The following is a 25,308-nucleotide window of genomic DNA, read 5'->3' on the forward strand; positions in this document are numbered from 1 at the left end:
TGGAACAATTTACAAAGGGTCGTGGTGGATTCTACATCACTGATTTTTAAAATCGGGATTGAATGTTTTCTAAAAGATATACTGTAGGAATTTTGTGGGTTTCTCTAGGATGTGTTATACAAGATATCAGACTAGATGATCACAGTGGTCTCTTCTGGCCTTGAAACCTATTAATTAATTAGTCATTTGGCCCTCCCAACAACATACGTGGTGTGGATTATACACAACCTGTGTGAACACAGGATAGTTTGTGCTGGCCAGCCTAGAAACAGAATAGCTAATCAAAGGAAGCAGAATCATCTGACCACTCTTCTTGGAGGTACACAATTAATTATCCAGGATTAATGTGATTTGCTTACTAAAGCTTCAGTGTTTATGAGCTGGGTGAATTTTAGAGCTGGGTGAATTTTTTTGGACAAATTAGTTTGCTGAAAAATGCAGTCTCAATCAACCCAAAGCTATTTGCAAAACTGAGATGAATTCAAAGAATTTTGGCCAAAAATATTTTTCAGGACTTAGCTCCCATTCACAACATGAGAGGAAGAGGTGCCCTACTTGTAAGTTTTAGCCCCCTGGTTAAGACAGTCACCTGGGATGTGGAGAGCCAGGTTCAACTCCACCATTGGCTTGATCTGGAGAAGGGCTTTGGACACAGGTCTCCAACACTACAGGAGAATGCCCTTTCCACTAGGCTCTGGGATATTCTGGTAAAGGGGCTCTCAATCTCTCTTGTTGAAGTTGTTCCACTTGGTATAAACAGTCATTGGAGCAGGGATTTGAACTTGGCCTCCCACATCCTACAGGAGTCCCTAACTACCAGGCGAGAGTCATTCTCACTTCTTTTGTTGGCCCAATGGCTATTCATGGTCATTCACAGTGGCAATTTATAGTCAATCATAATGACCGTGACAGGGCAAGACTGAGATCCTAGAATGGATTTTTTTCCAATTACTGGGTGTGTGGATTTTTTATTTTCCTCTTTATTTTTTGGAATGGCAAGCAAACCAAAACAAATCAGTTTTTTGCCCAGAACTATTTATGATGTGCCAGTTACATTTGCTGCCATGAACGTGACAAACGTATTTGAAGTTACAATTGCACAGAAATGCGACACAGATTTATCAAATGAAGACCTGACCTTGGAATATGTGAATACATGTAAATCCTGTGTTCTGTTTTATCACACATTCACTTATATTGGATGCAGTAACTTTATGCATGTTTCTCCCTCTCTCCTTTTATATATTACAATAAAAATACAAATTAGAAACAAGACAACAGAATACAAGAGTGACATTCAAATCAGAAAATGCCATCCCGCTAATTAACTACTCTTACACCCACAGTGTCTTCACAGACACTACGTCACCCTAACTACACTGACATAAGCCCTAGGCCTCTTGAGGAGATGGAGTTATTACGTCAGTGTAGAAGGGCACTTACATCGGTGGGAGCATGTGTAAGCTGATACACATTACACAGTGTGTAAGCTGATACAATTAGTGGGTGATACAATAACTGTCAATTAATTGCAGTTAACTCACGCGATTAACCCAAAAAAATTAATCGCCGTTTTAATCGCACTGTTAAACAATAAATACCAAATGAAATCTTAAATGTTTTTGGATTTTTTTTCTGCATGTTCAAACATATTGATTTCAATTACAACACAACATACAGTGCTCACTTTATATTATTTTTATTACAAATATTTGCACTATAAAAATGGCAAACAAAAATAGCATTTTTCAATTCACCTCATACAAGTACTGTAGTGCAATCTCTACAGTGCAATTTACACTGTGAAAGTGCAATTTACGAACGTAGATTTTTTTTTTTGTTACGTAACTGCACTCAAAAACAAAACAATGTAAAACTTTAGAGCCCACAATTCCACTCAGTCCTACTTCTTGTTCAGTCAATCGCTAAGACAAACAAGTTTGTTTACATTTACGGGAGATAATGCTGCCCGCTTCTAATTTACAATGTCACCGGAAAGTAAGAACTGGCGTTCCCATGGCATTTTTGTAGCCGGCATTGCAAGGTATTTACATTCCAGATACGCTGAACATTCGTATATCCTTCATGCTTTGGCCACCATTCCAGAGGACATGCTTCCATGCTGATGACGCTAGTTAAAAAATAACATGTTAATTAAATTTGTGACTTAACTCCTTGGGGGAGAATTGTATGTCTCCTGTTCTGTGTTTTACCCACATTCTTCCTTACAGTTCATGTTATAGCAGTCTTGGATGATGACCCCCAGCACTTCTGGTTTGTTTTAAGAACATTTTCACTGCAGATCTGACAAAACACAAAGAAGGTACTCATAAATGATCTGGAGGATGGTGTGGATTGCACTCTCAGCAAATTTGCGGATGATACTAAACTGGGAGGAGTGGTAGATACGCTGGAGGGGAGGGATAGGATACAGAAGGACCTAGACCAATTGGAAGATTGGGCCAAAAGGAATCTGATGAGGTTCAATAAGGATAAGTGCAGGGTCCTGCACTTAGGACGGAAGAACCCAATGCACAGCTACAGACTAGGGACCGAATGGCTAGGCAGCAGTTCTGCAGAAAAGGACCTAGGGGTGACAGTGGACGAGAAGCTGGATATGAGTCAGCAGTGTGCCCTTGTTGCCAAGAAGGCCAATGGCATTTTGGGATGTATAAGTAGGGGCATAGCGAGCAGATCGAGGGACGTGATCGTTCCCCTCTATTCGACATTGGTGAGGCCTCATCTGGAGTACTGTGTCCAGTTTTGGGCCCCACACTTCAAGAAGGATGTGGATAAATTGGAGAGAGTCCAGCGAAGGGCAACAAAAATGATTAGGGGACTGGAACACATGAGTTATGAGGAGAGGCTGAGGGAGCTGGGATTGTTTAGCCTGCAGAAGAGAAGAATGAGGGGGGATTTGATAGCTGCTTTCAACTACCTGAAAGGGGGTTCCAAAGAGGATGGCTCTAGACTGTTCTCAATGGTAGCAGATGACAGAACGAGGAGTAATGGTCTCAAGTTGCAGTGGGGGAGGTTTAGATTGGATATTAGGAAAAACTTTTTCACTAAGAGGGTGGTGAAACACTGGAATGCGTTACCTAGGGAGGTGGTAGAATCTCCTTCCTTAGAGGTTTTTAAGGTCAGGCTTGACAAAGCCCTGGCTGGGATGATTTAACTGGGAATTGGTCCTGCTTTGAGCAGGGGGTTGGACTAGATGACCTTCTGGGGTCCCTTCCAACCCTGATATTCTATGATTCTATGATTCTAAGGTACCAGTGAGAGGTTTCTTAAAGATAGCTACAGCACTTGACCCAAGGTTTAAGAATCTGAAGTGCCTTGCAATATCTGAGAGGAATGAGGTGTGGAGCATGCTTTCAGAAGTCTTAATAGAGCAACAGTCCAATGCGGAAACTACAGATACTAACCACCAAAAAAGAAAATCAACCTTCTGCTGGTGGCATCTGACTCATATGATGAAAATGAACTTGCTCCAGTCTGCACTGCTTTGGATTGTTATCGAGCACAACCCATCATCAGCATGGACACATGTCCTCTGGAATGGTGGTTGAAGCATGAAGAGACATATGAATCTTTAGCGCATCTGGCACGTAAATATCTTGTGACGCCAGCTACAACAGTGCCATGAGAACGCCTGTTCTCACTTTCAGGTGACACTGCAAACAAGAAGCGGCAGCATCATCTCCTGCAAATGTAAACAAACTTGTTTGTCTGAGCAACTGGCTGAACAAGTAGGACGACGGAGTGGACTTACAGGCTCTGAAGTTTTACGCTACATTCAAAAATAAAAGTTAGTTTTTGTACATAATTCTACATTTGTAAGTTCAACTTTCATGATAAAGAGTGCACTACAGTACTTGTTTTAGGTGAATTGAAAAATACTATTTAGTGTGTTTCTTTTTTACAGTGCAAATATTTGTAATAAAAAATAATATAAAGTGAGCACTGTACACTTGGTATTCTGTATCATAACTGAAATCAATATATTTGAAAATGTGGAAAACATGCAAAAATATTTAAATAAATGGTATTCTATTACTGTTTAACAGTGCGATTAATCACGCGATTAATTTTTTAAAATCTCTTGACAGTCCTAATAATTAGTGCCTTATGTTGTCCTACCTCTGTAGTGTAGACAAAGCCTTACAAATGCTGATGTGAAGAAAAGTTTTGATAGTGGAAAACACCTTATTTTACTCAGCTTTCACTGAAAAATGCAAAACAGAGCCTTTCTGGCATCCAGCCCACAGCTACGGAACTCACTTCTAGAAGTTCAGAGAGGTCGCCATGTTAGTCTGTATCAGCAAAAACAACGAGGAGTCCTTGTGGCACCTAACAAATTTATTTGGGCATAAGCTTTCGTGGGCTAAAACCCACTTCATTGGTCATTATGATAGTCCACCTCAGAACTTTCAGAGCTCAATAGAAAACCCACTTCAACCTCATTTCGCCACCCCCTCACACTCACTGAAAGTAAAAAACAAAACAAAGAGAGAGAGAACTTAGTGTACACCGAGGTATATACTTTCAAAAAAATGGGTCCTTTAAATTGGTCTCCCAAGTCCATTTTTAGAACTACATCTACATAAAACGTGTAGGCACTAACATAAAAATCTCTCGATTTTCAACAATGCTGAGCAGGCAGCAGCTCTCACTGAAGTCAATGAGTGCTTCCAGGCTTGCATATGGGGTCAGCTTTTCAGAGGCACGAATAGTATTTAGGTACCTGTCATTGAAAGTCAATAGTAGTTAGATCCCTAACTGATGTTTGTGACTTTGAAAATCTCCCTTGGATACCACAGCTTTTGTTGGGCAAATACCTACCAGGGGAAGTCTGTATCAGAAAAGCAGGGAGATCAAGGCAGGCATAGTTTGACCTCTTCACATTTCAGTAAGGATTGTAGAGAACACAATGCACTTACCAGTTACATTCTGTTGTACTTCCAAATTGACATTCACAAAGAATCGGATGCTGTCCCCGGAAACAATTGAGGAATTTACAGTGTCAAAGAGCTCTTCTCCTCCTACTTCTTCTTTGTTCTCACAGCCGTCATCGGTGTCACATTTAAGATAACCTGTAAATAAAAATAACACGTCTTCATTATACTCTTTGCCCTTCACAAGCAATAGAACCAAGAACATAATGAAAAGGTCCCTCATTATATCAAACCTTTTTCACAAGCAAAACAAAAAAGAATATTTTGCAATTTTACTTTGTGGGTGACATCTCCTCAAGCCTGCAAGAGGATTCCCTTCTATTCGACATTGGTGAGTCCTCATCTGGAGTACTGTGTCCAGTTTTCGGCCCCACACTACAAGAAGGATGTGGAAAAACTGGAGAGAATCCAGCGGAGGGCAACAAAAATGATTAGGGGTCTGGAACACATGACTTACGAGGAGAGGCTGAGGGAACTGGGATTGTTTAGTCTACGAAAGAGAAGAATGAGGGGAGATTTGATACCTGAAAGGGGGTTCCAAAGAGGATGGATCTAGACTATTCTCAGCAGTAGCAGATGACAGGACAAGGAGTAATGGTCTCAAGTTGCAGTGGGGGAGATTTAGGTTGGATATTAGGAAAAACTTTCACTAGGAGGGTGGTAAAACACTGGAATGCGTTACCTAGGGAGGTGGTGGAATCTTCTTCCTTAGAAGTTTTTAAGGTCATGCTTGACAAAGCCCTGGCTGGGATGATTTAACTGGGGATCGGTCCTGCTTTGAGCAGGAGGTTGGACTAGATGACCTCCTGAGGTCCCTTCCAACCCTGATATTCTATGATTTTATGATTCTATGATTTGCTCTTCAAAATTGTTACGTTATAGTATTCCCCACATTCAGAAAGCACAGCAGACCAGACCAGAGCTCTACCATGGCCTTGAAGAAGAATGCTGCCCTATATGTTAACATTAGTAAACCTGTAAGATCTTCTTTACACTACGGGGGGAGATCGAGCTAAATTACGCAACTTCAGCTCTATGAATAATGTAGCTGAAGTAGATGTACTTAGATCTACTCACTGCGGGGTCCACACTATGCTAAGTTGATGGGTGAGCATCTCCCCACTCCCCTTGCGCTTCTCGTTCAGGTGGAGTACAGGAGTTAACAGGAGAGCGATCTGACGTTGATTTAGCAGGTCTTCACTAGACCCACTAAATCAACCGCCGATGTATTGACTGCCGCATGTCGATCCCTCGGTAAATGTAGACAAGCCCTAAGACTCTCACACAGGATGTAGTAGCAAACAATTCAGAGAAGTCTAGGAACTGGTATTGAAAAATACTGGTATAAAAAAAATCTTTAAAAAAAAATACAACACATTAAGTAAATAGTAAAATTCATTTATATACGCTATATGGAAGAATCAAAAACGTATTTGCTTATGTTATGAAATTCCTTTTTTCAAGCATTAATTGCATTACTATAGCACTGGTGAAAGGGGAAGGAGCAACAGTCATGGAAAATGAAGCTTCCCATTCGGCCACAGAACAGACATAGAATTAGTAGCAGCAGCGCAAGTGTCCCTACAAACCTAAATAACGTCCTTCTTTAGAGGCTGGGTCTAGTTATGAGGGGGCAGTTCAATGCCAATGTGCATTCAGTACTTGATCTCTATTATCAGACTGCCAACAATGATGCTAATTAATGCAACATGCGTTGGGGTAGTTGGGCTGTGATGTTGAAACTTGTCCAACTGAAGCTGGATTGAGAACAACTCATCTTACACATGCCACTCAAAAGCTATGAGACAGTAAAAAATTAATAATAATAATAATGTAGGCCCCATATCTGCAAAGCACAAATGTACCCATCCCTATTCAGCAATGCACTTCAGTTGGGGCGTCGGTCACTATCTTTCTGGGCTACCAAACTGATGACCTACAAGTGAGCATTTTGATCGCTCCATTCATGTTTCAGTGAAACCATCCAAATCAGAAAGCCAGGCTTTACCATGGGATCTAGCTCTCAGCAATACAGAAACTTCACTTTGGATTCTTTATTTCAAAACTGACAGCATTTTGCCTTGCAGGGGAGGAGGTAGCAGATACGTGAGAAGAAGACAAGTCTTAATTGTTGTGTCCTAACGGGGTAAGGAACAGGGGCATACCTGATCAGATGAGTTGACATACCAAAGAGGCAGACAAATCTCTTAATTACAAGAGACAATTTTAGATCCTTTTGCAGCATTATAATTATAGCTTAATCTAGTCTCATTCACCATTTCATTTTATTACAAACCAACTGAAATACCCTGGTGCTGTGTAATTCTTCAAATCAAATGTGATGCATTAACAAGTTTTATATTACCAGAAAGTTATTTAGGCAATTTCCACCCCGTTAGTGGTAAGTTATATATAGCACACAGACAAAATATACTGACATTTTATTAGTGTGTTTTTAGGGACAACAGCAAGCTAAAGCAACTAGTTTCAGAACATAAACAAAAGCCTCTTGAATAAAAACTAATATCATATTGATGGAACTTTTTTTTAATCCTTGTAAGAAATCTAGATGTAAAAAAGGACTGCCAAGAAGAGGAGTTTAAACTCAAACTCAAATAAATTTTTCAGGACATCAGGCTGACAGTTTGCCACCACAAAACAAAGAACTCCCTAATTTCAAGACCACAACAGGAACTCTAAGCTGTGACACTTGAACTTCAGCACTTCCTGTTGCAAATTATCTTTCGAGGCTTGTTCTTGCACAATGTGCTGACTAAGAAGATACCTATTCTGCATTTTTTGGTTTAGGATCAGAAGCCTATGCCAGCTTCCATTCTGCAGAAAGTAGAGTTCATTGGGTCTATTCAGGTTTTTATGTAAGGCCCACCACCTCAGAGGAACGCTACCATGAGTCTGAGTGCACCTTCTAGAACAAGAACGTACAAGATTATCTACAGCAAAAAAAACCCAAAAAAACCCCAAAGTTTACTCTTCATTGTCCTTCCCCACTATGAGAAACAAGTTAAGTACTTTATTTCCTCCCTCACACACACTTTACCATATACAAATGGAATAAGGGACATGCTTAACCATTTCTACAATTTTGAATTATCTTACCCGAAGGCTTCCAGAGGGCTCTGGGGGAGAATGTATTATTCCCAGGACTAGATAATATTGTTTTGTGCTTCGTTGTCAAAGCAGCAGCCTTTAGGTAACCCTATTCCCCAGCTGCTTCTTCACAGTTCACCATGATTTACCTGCAACAGCTCATGAGGGAAGGAAAACGCAGAGGCGATGCATGGGGGGCATGCAGGGTCACATAGCCCCACCAGATCTGTGCCAGGGTTTGCAGCCGGGCCCTCTCCTTGTGCAGCAGCTCCTTGCAAGCTGCAGCCATGGGGAGAGGGAGCAGCAAAGAAGCTGGGAGCTGGAGTTGGGGTGGGGGTGGTATGCCTAGGGTGTGTGACACCAGGGTTGCCAATTTTGGCTGGATGTATTCCTGGAGGTTTCATCACATGACAATCATAGAATCATAGAATCATAGAATATCAGGGTTGGAAGGGACCCCAGAAGGTCATCTAGTCCAACCCCCTGCTCAAAGCAGGACCAATTCCCAGTTAAATCATCCCAGCCAGGGCTTTGTCAAGCCTGACCTTAAAAACCTCTAAGGAAGGAGATTCTACCACCTCCCTAGGTAACGCATTCCAGTGTTTCACCACCCTCTTAGTGAAAAAGTTTTTCCTAATATCCAATCTAAACCTCCCCCACTGCAACTTGAGACCATTACTCCTCGTTCTGTCATCTGCTACCATTGAGAACAGTCTAGAGCCATCCTCTTTGGAACCCCCTTTCAGGTAGTTGAAAGCAGCTATCAAATCCCCCCTCATTCTTCTCTTCTGCAGGCTAAACAATCCCAGCTCCCTCAGCCTCTCCTCATAACTCATGTGTTCCAGTCCCCTAATCATTTTTGTTGCCCTTCGCTGGACTCTCTCCAATTTATCCACATCCTTCTTGAAGTGTGGGGCCCAAAACTGGACACAGTACTCCAGATGAGGCCTCACCAATGTCGAATAGAGGGGAACGATCACGTCCCTCAATCTGCTCACTATGCCCCTACTTATACATTGGCCTTCTTGGCAACAAGGGCACACTGCTGACTCATATCCAGCTTCTCATCCACTGTCACCCCTAGGTCCTTTTCCGCAGAACTGCTGCCTAGCCATTCGGTCCCTAGTCTGTAGCTGTGCATTGGGTTCTTCCGCCCTAAGTGCAGGACCCTGCACTTATCCTTATTGAACCTCATCAGATTCCTTTTGGCCCAAACTTCCAATTGGTCTAGGTCCTTCTGTATCCTATCCCTCCCCTCCAGCGTATCTACCACTCCTCCCAGTTTAGTATCATCCGCAAATTTGCTGAGAGTGCAATCCACACCATCCTCCAGATCATTTATGAAGATATTGAATAAAACCGGCCCCAGGACCGACCCTTGGGGCACTCCACTTGATACCGGCTGCCAACTAGACATGGAGCCATTGATCACTACCCGTTGAGCCCGACAATCTAGCCAGCTTTCTACCCACCTTATAGTGCATTCATCCAGCCCATACTTCCTTAACTTGCTGACAAGAATACTATGGGAGACCGTGTCAAAAGCTTTGCTAAAGTCAAGAAACAATACATCCACTGCTTTCCCTTCATCCACAGAACCAGTAATCTCATCATAAAAGGCGATTAGATTAGTCAGGCATGACCTTCCCTTGGTGAATCCATGCTGGCTGTTCCTGATCACTTTCCTCTCATGCAAGTGCTTCAGGATTGATTCTTTGAGGACCTGCTCCATGATTTTTCCAGGGACTGAGGTGAGGCTGACTGGCCTGTAGTTCCCAGGATCTTCCTTCTTCCCTTTTTTAAAGATTGGCACTACATTAGCCTTTTTCCAGTCATCCGGGACTTCCCCGGTTCGCCACGAGTTTTCAAAGATAATGGCCAATGGCTCTGCAATCACAGCCGCCAATTCCTTCAGCACTCTCGGATGCAACTCGTCCGGCCCCATGGACTTGTGCACGTCCAGCTTTTCTAAATAGTCTAAATAATCTTTAATCCCTGGAGATTCCAGGACAATCCTTGAGGGATCCTGTATCCATCATAGCATTGCACGGTGGTGGCTCCATCAGCAAATTTTATTTAGGTGGTGGAATGCCCAGTTAACCTGGACAGTCTTCCCACAGTTTCTGATGCAAGTCCATCCATTGCAAGGAAAAGTGCAGGTAACTTTGTGGATTTAAATCAATCCAGGTTAGACTAAACTGTCTGTGTCCAGGGAGATGTGGTAACGCGTGGAGGAGACAAAAAGCTAGGTCTTTACTGCTTGAATTTCAGCCAATGCCACTTAGGGACATTTTGGGAGAACTTCATGCCACCATCTGTGTTTGAATCCTGGTCTTCCCATGCAGGTATGGGCCGGGTGGCAAGCACGGAGTCTTCGGCTGGTTGAAATTATCAGTGCCTCCTTTGAGGAGGGCAGGCTGTCAATTGATTTAAAAGGAAGCACGTGTTTGGCCTGTGCTCAAGGAAAATCATCTAGTCAATCGGTATCTGATTGATCATTTTTGTTTAAGGTTATAGAACTGGTTGTGCCAAGAAAACTCTCAGAGCATTGAGATTGGGCTGGTTACATTTAACTTTGTCAATCAAGGCTCTGACCCAAGTCAGGCACAGATACTGCAATTTTTATGTTGGTTGATGATTTCGTTCCAGCAATGGATAATACCTAATGTCCATGCACATATCATTAGCTCTATCAGCTGCCTTAGATACTGTGGATAATTAGGTGCTGTTGACTCATTACAGTCCCTGGTGGAAGTGGACAGGGCTGCCCACAATTGACTGTTCTTTTCTGTCTGACAGATACTGCAGCGGATCGCTTGGGGCAGTGCTATTCTTCCCCAAGTTCCTTCCTGGTTCTTTGTTGTCACCCCTCTTATGCAATGTGTGAAGTAGTGAGGAGAGCCTAGTAAGGCTGTATACTCAGGTTACAATTGTTTAAGTACATTGTTAACTCACAGCTTTGGCTCTGACTCACCCAGCCCAACGGAATGTGGTTGAGTGTCTTTCAATGTTTGAGTGCAGCTGAGGCATGGATGGCCACAAGTTGGTTGATACTCACTTCCAGATAAGACTAAGCCAATTGCAGTGGGCAAGGGAAGCAATCAGATAGTAAGGGTATGTCTGCACTGGCAGAGCTAATCACCAGAAGTTACATCACCACTCAGAGAGCGCTGAAGGGAAACCGCTGTTGTGTGTTCACACTGTCAGCTGCCCGCGCAAGAGCATGTTCACACTTGGCGGCACTTGCAGAGGAATTCGGAGCGGTGCACTCTGGGCAGCTATCCCACAGAGCATCTCTTCCTCTTCTGCCGCTAAGACTTGTGGGAAGGTGGTGGTGGGGTGTCGTAGGGCATCCTGGGTCCTGTCTCAATGCCCCATGATGCATTTGCTTCACATCCCAGCAATCCCTGTGCTTCAGTCTGCATTTGGTGCCATCTTTCAATGGTTTGTGTATTGCGTGCCCTGCCCTGCCTCTTCTGTCTGCAGGAATGGATCCCGCACTGACCAATACGCTGCTGACTCTGACTAACACATCATGAGTGGCAGTGGAGTTATTCCTTAAACTACAAAGGCAAGAAGAGTTCGACATTGATCTCGCCACGTGTAGTAGCTACGACATGAGATTGCGTGTGACATTCACGGAGGTGCTGCTGACCACAGTGGAACACTGCTTTTGGGCTCAGGAAACACACTGAGTGGCGGGATCACATTGTCATGCACATCTGGGATGATGAGCAGTGGCTGCAGAACTTTCAGATGAGAAAAGCTACCTTCATAGGACTGTGTGAGGAGCTCGCCCCAGCCCTGCAGTGCAAGGACACGAGAATGAGAGCTGCCCTGTAGTTGGAGAAGCATGTGGCAATTGCACTGTGGAAACTGGCTACTCCAGACTGCTACTGATCTGTCGCTAACCAGTTCGGAGTGGGAAAGTTGACCATTGGACTTGTGTTGACGGAAGTGTGCAGAGACATTAATCACATCCTGCTCCAAAAGACCGTGACTCTGGGTAACATGCGTTACATTGTGGACGGCTTTGCACAAATGGGCTTTCCTAACTGCAGAGGGGCAATGGATGGCACGCACATTCCAATTCTGGCACCAGACCACCTAGCCACCGAGTACATTAATCTCAATGGTTTTTGAGGTGCTTGTGGATCACCATGGGCGTTTCACAGACATTAAAGGAGGCTGGTCTGGAAAGACGCATGACGCACGCATCTTTCGGAACACTGGCCTGTTCAGGAAGCTGCAAGCCAGGACTTTCTTCCCGAACTAGAAGATCACCATAGGGGAAGTCGAAATGCCCATTGTGATCCTGGGAGACCCTGCTTACCCCTTAATGCTGTGGCTTATGAAGCCATACACGGGGCCCTTTGACAGCAGTAAGGAGCAGTTCACCAACAGGCTGAGCAAGTGCAGAATGACTGTTGAGTGTGCTTTTGGCCATTTAAAGGCCCGCAGGCACTGTCTATATGGGAGGCTAGACCTGGCCACTGACAATATTCCTATGCTTATAGCCGTGTGCTGTACGCGCCATAATATTTGTGAAGGGAAGGGTGAAAGCTTCACTCAGGGCTGAACTACTGAGGCTCAGTGCCTGGAGGCTGAATTTGAACAGCCAGAGACCAGGGCTATTAGAGGGGCACAACGCAGGACCATAAGGATCAGGGATGCCTTGAGGCAGCAATTCAAAGATGAAAGCTGCTAATATCTGTTGCTGTGCTCGGGAGGGCAGTGCTTGTAATGCTAGGAGAGGATTGTGACTGGTACAGACGATGCACTGTGAAGGTTTAAGAAAATTGCCTGTTGCTTCGTAGGGCTCTGTTTGTTTTCAATTAATGGAATAAAGATTGCTTTCAAACCAACACAATTCTTTTATTAAAAAAAATAACTGCAGGGGGGAGAGAGAGACAGAGAGAGAGAGAGAGAGAGAGAGAGAGAGACAAAAAGCCACACCAGCACTGTGGGGAATGGGGGATCCCAGGAGGAGGTGGGGTCCCGGGACAGTTAAAGATTTGTGTATGTCCAGGTGTCACATGCAACCTTCTCCTTTGGAGCACAGTGCAGCAGGTACTGAACTGCAGCAGGATTAAACTGCAGAGGGCCGGGTGTTGCGTGCAGTGGGTACTGGGAGGCCGCAGTACTGGACTATGACAGGGGAGGAGTGGAATGCCGCGGGTACAGACTGGAGCCAGGAGGTTGATAACCGTGTGTCGGCTGTGTCGGGGGGGGGGGGGATGGAAAAGAGTTTTGGGACAGTAGCTGCAGGGGAGGGCTGGCGTGGAGCTGCTCAGTTAGCAGTGCCTGGAGCGTGTCCGCTTGGTGCTCTATAAAGTTTAAGAGCCGCTCCGTGGCTTTGTTCTGGCGCACCGCATTCTCCTTTCGGTCCCTCTTCTTGCTGTCCTGCCACTCCTTCAGGTCTTGTTTTCCGGATGTGGAGTGCATCGCGACATCACACGGAGTCCTCTTTAGTTCTTCGTGGCGGGGGGAGCGCTTATAATCATTCCGGTCCCCACGTTTTCCACAGGCTGTGTTCATTATGGAAGACATCTCGCTGCTGAGGGTGAGCAAGGAATCAAGGGAGGGTCTTTGCCAAGACTGCGGCTTCCAACCTGGCCCTTATGAGGATTGCCCGTGTGCAACAATGGTCTCCCTCCGTGACAGCAGAGTGGCGCGGGAAAGTTACCCTTAATGGGGCAAGAAACAAAGCAGCTCTGCCAAACAACCTGTGGTAGCGGATTGCCCAGTATCTCCATGAGAGTTTTCTGGAGATCTGAGGCAGATTCCCGTGAAGTGAGGGAGTCAATCAATACCCTCTTCCGCCACTCAGACTGGGAATGTGGTGGTACGCGCATCATACAGACACAAGCCTGCTTTCTGCAACCCTCCTGCCCCCAACAACTCGCTTCAGGGATTCAAAGCCCCTTACCAAGGGCCTCCTCTCCTGTTTGTGCTTCACCAAGCTCAGATCACTGGGACTGGCTAGCCTCCTTCAAGGTAGAGAAGAGCTCCTGGCTGCTTCCAAGTCATCCTCTGCCTCTGGGTCCCGCTTCCCCTCCACATCCTCATCCCAGATTTCCTCCTCCTGGCTAGGTCCACTCTCGACTGGCACGCGAGCCACCGAAGTATCCACAGTGGCCTTCGTAGCGGAGGTGGGGTCACCGCCGAGTATCATGTCCAGCTCTTTGTAGAACCAGCAGCTCGTGGGCGCAGCACCGGAGCGGCGGTTTGCCTCCCGCACCTTGTGGTGGGCGTTCCGCAGCTCCTTCACTTTGACCCTGCACCGCAATGTGTCCTGGTCATGGCCCCTTTGTCATGCATCGAGAAATCTGTCAGTAGGTATCATAATTCCCATGGCTGGAGTGCAGCTGGGACTGGACAGCCTCCTCCCCCCAAATGCTGATGAGGTCCATGATCTGGAAAGATGCGCCGAGACCACTGCACGCGCCACTGAGTGAACAGGAAGGAGACGGTCAAAATTCCCAAGGCATTTAAGGGGTGGGGCTCACACTTGGTCACCTGAGGGCAGGGCAATGGAGTTCAAACCGAAGAGCAGAGAACAGGCACGGTGGGACACCTCCCGGAGGCCAATGGCAGCGCTGTAAATCGACCACGGTGTCTACATGGGCACCGCTGCGCTGTACCCCCAGCGCAGAGAGCTCTACGCCTCCCGTCAGGGTGGGGTTTTTTACAGCACTGCAACTGTGCAGTTTCTGCGCGCTCAGTGGCTTGGCCGTGTGCGCACCTCGGGAGTTACACCACAGAACGCTGCTTTACTGCGCAGAAACTTCCCAGCGTAGACAAGGCCTAAGTGAGAACAGAGCAGCAGCATTTGGTCCCGAAAACAAACAGAGGACAAGATTTTGGGAAGGAAGGAAGGATGTGATTGTTGACTTGGTGTAAGTTCCAACCACGGTATTGGGAAGATTTGGAAGTGAGGGAAAGCAGCAGAGGGAGGAGGATAGATGGAGGGGACATTCAGATAGAGGATTTTTAAAGAGTGGGAAAGACCACGACCAGCTTTCATTAAAAAAAAGTGAGGGGTGAAGGAAGAAGGTAAAGGGAGGTCAACAGTTAGAAAGGAGTGGGGCTAAAGCGGCTGGTGAAGGGCAGACATATAGTTTTGGTGGGGACCTGACACGGGAGAGGGATGGGAGGCTATTAAGACTGGGAAGGAGTGAATGAATCTTGTTGATCTTCTATTGAAGGGATCAGCAAAACCGAGGGGAGGCGAAAGCAGTGGGGGATGTGGAATCCATGAAAACAGAAACGTAGCGTGGGTCTGTTTTTGGCAAGGCAAGATATCCAGCCTCAAAACTTGGACCACTACCATCCCCTCCCTGATCAGAAAAATATCCAGTTTCCTCATTCCTCCCTCTTCAGAGAAAAGGGGTTGGGGGGCAGGGGAAGCAACCAAAATTTGGTGCCTCTTGAAATGTTACAAATAAGACAAACACATTTGGATTATAAAAGTCTCATGGAAAGTAACAACACAGACAGTATTTTAGCAGATTTCTATTTTTTCCTCAAAATAGAAGCCTGTGTAGCTTAGGAACCCACAATCACTTGGGATCCCTTAATCAATTTATTCAAGCAGACATAACACTTTCCATTTCCTTTTTTAATTGTTCTTCAAATCCATTCACATTTTGCCCATGATCTCAGCTAAACATTTTTTATTTTCCTGTTAGCTGTCTGGCAGGCAAATACACTGCATTCTCTCCCAACTCTGTAGTTCAGCAATTGATTAGGAAGAATTTACTGAAAAGTCATAGAGTCATAGAATATCAGGATTAGAAGGGACCTCAGGAGGTCATCTAGTCCAACCCCCTGCTCAAAGCAGGACCAATCCCCAATTTTTGCCCCAGATCCCTAAATGGCCCCCTCAAGGATTGAACTCACAACCCTGGGTTTAGCAGGCCAATGCTCAAACCACTGAGCTATTAAGTCTGGCAACAATCCTTCCCCAAAGGTTTCAGAGTAGCAGCCGTGTTAGTCTGTATCCGCAAAAAGAACAGGAGTACTTGTGGCACCTTAGAGACTAACCAATTTATTTGAGCATAAGCTTTCGTGGGCTAAAACGCACTTCATCGGATGCATGCAGTGGAAAATACAGTAGGTAGGTAGATAGATAAACATGAAACAATGGGTGTTATCATACACACTGTAACGAGAGTGATCAGTTAAGGTGAGCTATTACCAACAGGAGAGAAATGAAAAAAAAAAAAAAAAAAACCTTTTGTAGTGATAATCAAAATAGGCCACTTCCAGCAGTTGACAAGAACGCCTGAGGAACAGTGTGGGGGGAGGAGGGGGGAATAACCATGGGGAAATAGTTTTACTTTGTGTAATGACACATCCACTCCCAGTCTTTATTCAAGCCTAAGTTAATGGTGTCCAGTGTGCAAATTAATTCCAATTCAGCAGTCTCTCGTTGGAGTCTGTTTTTGAATTTTTTTGCTGTAATATTGCAACTTTTAGGTCTGTAATCAAGAGACCAGGGAGATTGAAGTGTCCTCCAACTGGTTTTTGAATGTTATAATTCTTGACGTCTGATTTGTGTCCATTTATTCTTTTACATAGAGACTGTATGGTCTGACCAATGTACATGGTTCCTTCCCCACTCTGAACTCTGGGGTACAGATGAGGGGACCCGCATGAAAGACCCCTAAGCTTATTCTTACCAGCTTAGCATAAAACTTCCCCAAGGCACAGATTCCTTTCTTGCCTTGGGATCGCTGCCACCACCAAGTGATTTAACAAACAATCAGGGAAAGGACCACTTGGAGTCCTATTCCATCAAAATATTCCCCCAAGCCTACACCCCCTTTCCTGGGGAAGGCTTGAGCATAGCTCACGGAAGCTACTAGATCGCATGCCCTGATTCTCATGGGTGACTTTAATTTTCCTGATATCTGCTGGGAGAGCAATACAGCGGTGCATAGACAATCCAGGAAGTTTTTGGAAAGCGTAGGGGACAATTTCCTGGCGCAAGTGCTAGAGGAGCCAACTAGGGGGGGCGCTTTTCTTGACCTGCTGCTCACAAACCGGGTAGAATTAGTGGGGGAAGCAAAAGTGGATGGGAATCTGGGAGGCAGTGACCATGAGTTGGTTGAGTTCAGGATCCTGACGCAGGGAAGAAAGGTAAGCAGCAGGATACGGACCCTGGACTTCAGGAAAGCAGACTTCGACTCCCTCAGGGAACGGATGGCCAGGATCCCCTGGGGGACTAACTTGAAGGGGAAAGGAGTCCAGGAGAGCTGGCTGTATTTCAAGGAATCCCTGTTGAGGTTACAGGGACAAACCATCCCGATGAGTCGAAAGAATAGTAAATATGGCAGGCAACCAGCTTGGCTTAATGGTGAAATCCTAGCGGATCTTAAACATAAAAAAGAAGCTTACAAGAAGTGGAAGGTTGGACATATGACCAGGGAAGAGTATAAAAATATTGCTCGGGCATGTAGGAATGTTATCAGGAGGGCCAAATCGCACCTGGAGCTGCAGCTAGCCAGAGATGTCAAGAGTAACAAGAAGGGTTTCTTCAGGTATGTTGGCAACAAGAAGAAAGCCAAGGAATGTGTGGGCCCCTTACTGAATGAGGGAGGCAACCTAGTGACAGAGGATGTGGAAAAAGCTAATGTACTCAATGCTTTTTTTGCCTCTGTTTTCACTAACAAGGTCAGCTCCCAGACTGCTGCGCTGGGCATCACAAAATGCGGAAGAGATGGCCAGCCCTCTGTGGAGATAGAGGCGGTTAGGGACTATTTAGAAAAGCTGGACGTGCACAAGTCCATGGGGCCGGACGAGTTGCATCCGAGAGTGCTGAAGGAATTGGCGGCTGTGATTGCAGAGCCATTGGCCATTATCTTTGAAAACTCGTGGCAAACCGGGGAAGTCCCGGATGACTGGAAAAAGGCTAATGTAGTGCCAATCTTTAAAAAAGGGAAGAAGGAAGATCCTGGGAACTACAGGCCAGTCAGCCTCACCTCAGTCCCTGGAAAAATCATGGAGCAGGTCCTCAAAGAATCAATCCTGAAGCACTTGCATGAGAGGAAAGTGATCAGGAACAGCCAGCATAGATTCACCAAGGGAAGGTCATGCCTGACTAATCTAATCGCCTTTTATGATGAGATTACTGGTTCTGTGGATGAAGGGAAAGCAGTGGATGTATTGTTTCTTGACTTTAGCAAAGCTTTTGACACGGTCTCCCATAGTATTCTTGTCAGCAAGTTAAGGAAGTATGGGCTGGATGAATGCACTATAAGGTGGGTAGAAAGCTGGCTAGATTGTCGGGCTCAACGGGTAGTGATCAATGGTTCCATGTCTAGTTGGCAGCCAGTATCAAGTGGAGTGCCCCAAGGGTCGGTCCTGGGGCCGGTTTTATTCAATATCTTCATAAATGATCTGGAGGATGGTGTGGATTGCACTCTCAGCAAATTTGCGGATGATACTAAACTGGGAGGAGTGGTAGATACGCTGGAGGGGAGGGGATAGGATACAGAAGGACCTAGACCAATTGGAAGATTGGGCCAAAAGGAATCTGATGAGGTTCAATAAGGATAAGTGCAGGGTCCTGCACTTAGGACGGAAGAACCCAATGCACAGCTACAGACTAGGGACCGAATGGCTAGGCAGCAGTTCTGCGGAAAAGGACCTAGGGGTGACAGTGGACGGGAAGCTGGATATGAGTCAGCAGTGTGCCCTTGTTGCCAAGAAGGCCAATGGCATTTTGGGATGTATAAGTAGGGGCATAGCGAGCAGATCGAGGGACGTGATCGTTCCCCTCTATTCGACATTGGTGAGGCCTCATCTGGAGTACTGTGTCCAGTTTTGGGCCCCACACTTCAAGAAGGATGTGGATAAATTGGAGAGAGTCCAGCGAAGGGCAACAAAAATGATTAGGGGACTGGAACACATGAGTTATGAGGAGAGGCTGAGGGAGCTGGGATTGTTTAGCCTGCAGAAGAGAAGAATGAGGGGGGATTTGATAGCTGCTTTCAACTACCTGAAAGGGGGTTCCAAAGAGGATGGCTCTAGACTGTTCTCAATGGTAGCAGATGACAGAACGAGGAGTAATGGTCTCAAGTTGCAGTGGGGGAGGTTTAGATTGGATATTAGGAAAAACTTTTTCACTAAGAGGGTGGTGAAACACTGGAATGCGTTACCTAGGGAGGTGGTAGAATCTCCTTCCTTAGAGGTTTTTAAGGTCAGGCTTGACAAAGCCCTGGCTGGGATGATTTAACTGGGAATTGGTCCTGCTTTGAGCAGGGGGTTGGACTAGATGACCTTCTGGGGTCCCTTCCAACCCTGATATTCTATGATTCTATGATTCTATATCTCCTCAACAACTGGTTACAAAGGGACTACAGACCCAAACCCCTGGGTCTTAGAACAATGGAAAAAGCAGTCAGGTTCTTAAAAAGAAGGATTTTATTTAAAAAGAAAAGGTAAAAGAATCACCTCTGCAAACTTAGGCTGGTAGTTAACCTTATAGAGTAGCAGAAAATTCAAAGAGCACAGAGGAACCCCCTCTAGCCTTAGTTTCAAAGTTACAACAAAACAGGGATAAACCTCCCTCTAACAAAGGGAAAATTCACAAGTTGAGAAAACAAAGATAAACTAATACGCCATGCCTGGCTGTTACTTACAAGTTTGAAATAAGAGAGACTTGTTCAGAAAGATTTGGAGAACATGGATTGATGTCCGGTCCCTCTTAGTCCCAAGAGCGAACGGCTACAGGAAACAAAAACCCAAAACAAAACCACTCCCCCGCACCAGATTTGAAAGGGAGACCCAGTGATGTTTCTACTATGTTTGTAAAAAATGCATATGAGGCTGCAGGAGGAAGCAGAATCTGTTCAATTATCCTGGAGTTCTGATTTTTGTTTAACGGTGTTTAGGGATAGGGATTTTTGGTGGTGGTGGTGCAGATTTCCGCTGCCCTCGATGAGATTCACATTTTCACAATGGAAAATATCCTACCAAGCTTCAGTACAGAGAAGCAATTTTGTGTCTTGCACAAGCTATAAAAAAACCCAACACCACTTTCAAACAAAGAATGGAAGAAGATTTCGCTGCAAAAATATAAAATGCATTTACATCTAATTTGACCTGGACTTGAAATAAGATTCAGACCGTTCAGTATCTAGTCAGACACAAACTTCAGTAAGTCCCCAGCACGTCACTTGTACCGATCTACATCATTTTTCCTGAATTGTTCCATCAGAGACACCATCGGTACCAGCAAAATAACTGTGCCCGTGCTTTGAAGATAGGTAGTGCCATGTAGAGCTGAAGTATTGTCAAAACTGCTTGACTGAGCCTTCACTCCAACCCCGGAGTGAAAGAGGTGGCACGAAAGTCCTTGTCCAAAAGAGGCAAGAAAAGAAATTGGGTCTCAATCACCATTGTGTCAAATGCCTTCCCGGCTCCTACTCTCTACCTTGGAGGGAGAGTAATTCACTGCTGCCCTTGTGCCAGCTTAGCTCTGCCCATCCCTCGCCACGCTGCTCACTTGCTCAAGGTGGGAGAATCTGCTGTCCTCTGCTCTCCCCTGAACTCATGATCTAGGAGGTCCTTATGCCTCCTCAGCCTACGGCTGTATAGACACACAAAAAAGCTGCGTTAAAGAACACTGCAACCTTAATCAAGTCAAACACTCCAAAGCTAGGAAATGCCTGTGTAATCTTAGTTTGGCCCCCTGGTAGGTATGCATTATGATACAGTCTTTAATTATATGATCACATGCTATCTATCCCCCACAGGACCCCTGCCTCATTCAGAGCACAGGATGGGTGGTGCTCCCTAAATGAGTGCCTATTCAATATTTTGTTTTCGCCTCATTGTTCAACGTATGGCCTCAGGGCCTATTTACTGCACACTATTCAAACTCTGCTCTGAAGACAGAATTGTTGTTTTCCTCATGGGCTTTTCCATGGTGCTCATCAGTATAGTAGCCAAGTGCTCCACAGACATAAATTAATTTATCTTCACAACACCCCTGGGAGGCCGGGGGGGAGGTGCTATCCCCATTTGACAGATGGGGAGCTCGGAAACTGAGGGACACAGAGAAAGGTAAAAAATCTCCACTAAATTTTGAGTACCCAATTTCAGACACCTAGGATTTGATTTTTCACAGTACTTAGCATTATACAGCACTTCACGTGTTTAAAGTACAGCTCCCATTGACTTTACTTGCGAGTGCTCAGCCCTTCTGCAAATGAGACCTCGGGTCAGTGTTAATGACTACATGTGAAAAGTCTGGGGTCCTATGGGAAAAATAGCATGTGATCATGCAGTTATCCGGTCACGTAATTAAGAATTGTATCAGAACACATACGCACACGGGGGCTGGATTAAGGTTGCACAAGAATCCTTAATTCTGCCATGTCCTAAGTTTTGACTGCTTGTCTTTCCTATCTTAGTACTGTTCTTGTAATGTCATTTTTGGGTGCAATTTTCTAGGATTTTAAAAAGCAAAATAAAAAAAATCCCTGTGTGTGGCATCATAAGGACACCCATATTGGTAACCAGCAAGGTTGACAGCAATAGTAGGTTGTCGTCCTCTATGTGGATCAGCACGAGAGGAGAACGATATACACAATTTTGCCAGGGGATTTCACAGATACTTGCTGACAGCAGAAGAACAATCAGGCTCAGGAACCAGGGGTTCCATTCCAGGCTCTGGAGAGGGTGTGCTCTAGGGGGTCACACACTCTTGTGCCTATCCCAAATTTAACTCCTTCTGCCCCATCCTTTCTAACCTGTCCAGTTCCCAGTCCTGTCTCTTCCCCAACATTGACTCCATCTCCTAGTCTCCACTCCTCAGGCTTCTCATCCCAGCCCTAGTCTCCCAGCCCAGCCAGGCCCAGGTTCTGCTCTGGGCTTACTGTCCAAGTCCAAGTCCAAATCTTCCCTTCCATTCCCAGTCTCTTCCCCTCCCTGCATCCTGTCTCAGTCTCCTTACCCAGCCAGTCCCAATTCTCCCTGAGCATGCCGGCTCCTTGTCAGGTTCATCATCCCTCCTCCTGCCCACATTCCCTCCCCCCCCCCGTTTCCTAGTCCCAGTCTCCTCGTCCAGCCAGTTCCAATCCCCCCACTCCCCCTGCCCCGATCCTTGTCCAATCTCAATGCTCTCCCTGCCGCACCCCAGCCACCTGGCTCCAAGTCTTGCCACTTGGAGCTGGTGATGGAAACAAGCCCCAGTTTCTCTCTCCCCTCCCTGGCTCCCAGACCCACCTCTCCAACTCCCAGTCCATCTCCTTGCCCAGCTAGTCCCAGTCTCACCAGACTTGATCCCAATCTACTCCTCTTCCTTTCTCCTTGTCTAGCTTTCATCCCTCTGCATTAAAATCAGACAGCTTCCTCCTCCATGCTCCCTGGCTACCAGCACAGGTGGTCACCGAGAGCACAGAGAAAGGCTACTTGCTCTCAATTCCAGTACCTAACACAGAGCAGCCATTATAGGGAAATGTCCTGCTTTGGCCCTTAGCCTTGGCTGGAGAATGCACAGTTCTGTAGGGATGGCACATGCAGCCTGGTCACAAGTGGGAGCTGTAAGAGACCGGAGCCTGCTCAGTGAGGATGGAATCCTAGGAGATTTTAGCTGCTAAAAAACAGTCTCTACTGAGCACGTGCAAACAGCTATTTTTCAAAGGCTTATAACTTGGCCAAAATGTGCAGCTTTTCATGGGGATGGCAAAAGTTACATCCCTGACATAGGCCACACCTTGCCAAATTTCAAGTCCATGCTCCAAATCGTGGGGGATGCTAAAGCTTTTATAGGAAAGGTCACTTGAACTTTTGAACATGGGCAAAAAACAATGAATTGTCTCCATTCTCTGAAACAAGTGAACTGCTTTGGCTGAAATTTTCCAAACACACTGCATGTGAAATTTCAACCCAATCCATTGAGGTTTGGCAATGCTATAAGCAACTGCGGAAAAAACAAAAACAAAAAACAGTGCCTTACAATCAGAAGTGTCAGGCGACCGTAATAATTAACTGCACAATCAGCCCTGCCAATAATAGGAAATCTAATAAACATGATAAACAAGAACTGGATAAGTTCATCAATGGCTATTAGCCAGGATGGGCAGGGAGAGTGTCCCTAGCCTCTGCTTGCCAGAAGTTGGGAATGGGCGACAGGGGATGGATCACTTGACGATTACCTGTTTCTTCATTCCCCCTGGGGCACCTGGCACTGGCCACTGTTGGAAGTCAGGAGACTGGGCTAGATGGATCTTTGGTCTGACCCAGTATGGCCGTTCTTATGTAACAAAGCTAGCATCCCTGCTAACTGCACCAACTTAGTGGGAGGTTTTCACAGGCACAAAGGGCAGCTAGTTGCCTAATTCCCACTGAAAATCATGCTTTGAAAGTCAGTGGGAATTATGCACCTAATTGTCCTTTGTGCCTTTGAAAAAAATCACAGCCTTAAATTCTCACTATGAGAGGTTCGCTGTCACAAGACTACTCATCAATAATTGCTTCATTTTACATGCCAGCCTATTTGAGATACGTGCGGCTAGACCATAGCTCATTTAATGAGATCCACTTTCAACATAAAGTCCTCAAAAAGTGGGTGTACAAAGTAAAAGTACAGAAAACACTGTATGATGGACTTTGTAGAGATCAGCAGTTGGGACCACAAGTGTGTGAACTACACAATAGCACAAGCAATTTAAGGGCCGTCTAATGTGAACACGTCTATTATTCCCATCAGTGTATTGGGCACAATTCTAAACAACCTTAACTGGAGCAGGCAAATGGCACCGAAGGGAGAACAGCACTGCATTTCGGATGATCAGTCATTCCTCCTTGTAGCAAGATTTAGATGTTGCATTGCACGGAGAACACAGATGCTAAGTAAAGACAGATTTTTGTGACCCTATATTTGAAAACTGACATATTGTTTACATAAGAAACTTTCTCCCTAGTCATTATATTTGTGGGGGGTGGGAAAGAAGAGAAACTGGGAGACAAAAAAATTGATAAACTGTAAACAAAAGTTATATAGTCAATATCTACACAGGACCTGTAAAATTATGACTGGTTTTGTTTTCGGGTGGCATTCACATGCTCAATATGCTAATGCCATGAATATGAGGCCAATTATTGAAAAATCCCTTTCAAGTTACATTTTACCCTCAAGCATTCCAAGCAATGTAAATCTTAAAAATATAACCCTGAAAACAAAACAAAAAAATGTAACAGCACAGTGTTTATAAGCACTGGTGTTCAACTAGCAACTCAAGCTTGATGATCCCCACTCTGATAATTTAATTTCAAGTCTTACGATAAATGGCGTTTTTCTTAAGACATCAGCTCCTGCATTCATGCAATTACATAAGAATTTCAGTGTTGTTTTTTGTTGTTTTTTTTTAAAATAAGCTTCTAGCCCTTGTGGTTTGGAGAAAAAGCTTGAAGAAATGGAAATGCTACAGACTTAAAAACCAGAAGACCAATACAATACTTTTGGGGTTGTTCTGAAGCCACTCAAGATTTTGGGAGGCCTGGATAATTTTTGAGCACTTGAGGCTGGCAATACTGAAAGTTGCCCTGTTAAATTTCAGATTGCTTTGTACATTTGTTTCTAGGCATACAGCATGGACTGCAAAATACAGGATAGGCCCTCTTTGTTGATTTGGCAAACTAGTCTTTGTGGTAATGCGGCCAAATATTGAACTCCATTCCCGTTTTAATTTAGCAACCCAGATTGGTTTTTCCCCCAAAATAGGGATGGTTTCTCTCCAACATCACTCCTTGGGACACGTTCATCATAGATTCCAATTCATTGAACAAACCAAAAAAAAAAAATAAATAAATCAAACCATTGGCCCTGTTTTTAGGGTTTCAAACTGTAACCCTTACACATGCTGATCAGTTCAGTTAGGCTACAGCATAGTTTCTGTTAGTATGGTTGATAATAAAAAGGCCTAAACTGAACCAAGTTTGTTACAATACAAAAATGGTTGTGAAGCGTGTTTCTGCCCTCATGGACAGATCCCTATTATTCCCACATGACAGCTATGTTAAAATGGAGGTAAGGTTGAAAGTATGCATCAATAACTTTAATACGGTTGCCAACCTTGCAGGATTGTCCTGGAGTCTCCAGGAATTAAAGATTAATCTTTTAATTAAAGATTGTCATGATGAAATCTCCGGGAATTCATCCAACCAAAAAGTTGGCAACCCTAATAATTTAAGGTAAAACTCATTAAACTCATCCTAAAACCAAGCACTG

General features: G+C 45.0%; 1 protein-coding gene across 3 annotated transcripts in view; it reads right to left on the bottom strand.

Annotated features, from left to right (window-relative positions):
* SLC4A11 (solute carrier family 4 member 11) overlaps nucleotides 1-25,308 on the bottom strand; it is a 154,707-nt gene that overhangs the window by 97,491 nt on the left and 31,908 nt on the right. For all 3 annotated transcript variants that reach the window (XM_073342968.1, XM_078852611.1, XM_073342965.1), the window contains exon 3: nucleotides 4,941-5,093. In XM_073342968.1, coding sequence (XP_073199069.1) covers nucleotides 4,941-5,093 — 153 coding nt within the window. The remainder of the gene's footprint in view (nucleotides 1-4,940; nucleotides 5,094-25,308) is intronic.

The sequence above is a fragment of the Lepidochelys kempii genome, chromosome 4 (genome assembly GCF_965140285.1).
Source record: "Lepidochelys kempii isolate rLepKem1 chromosome 4, rLepKem1.hap1, whole genome shotgun sequence".
NCBI lineage: Eukaryota > Metazoa > Chordata > Testudines > Cheloniidae > Lepidochelys > Lepidochelys kempii.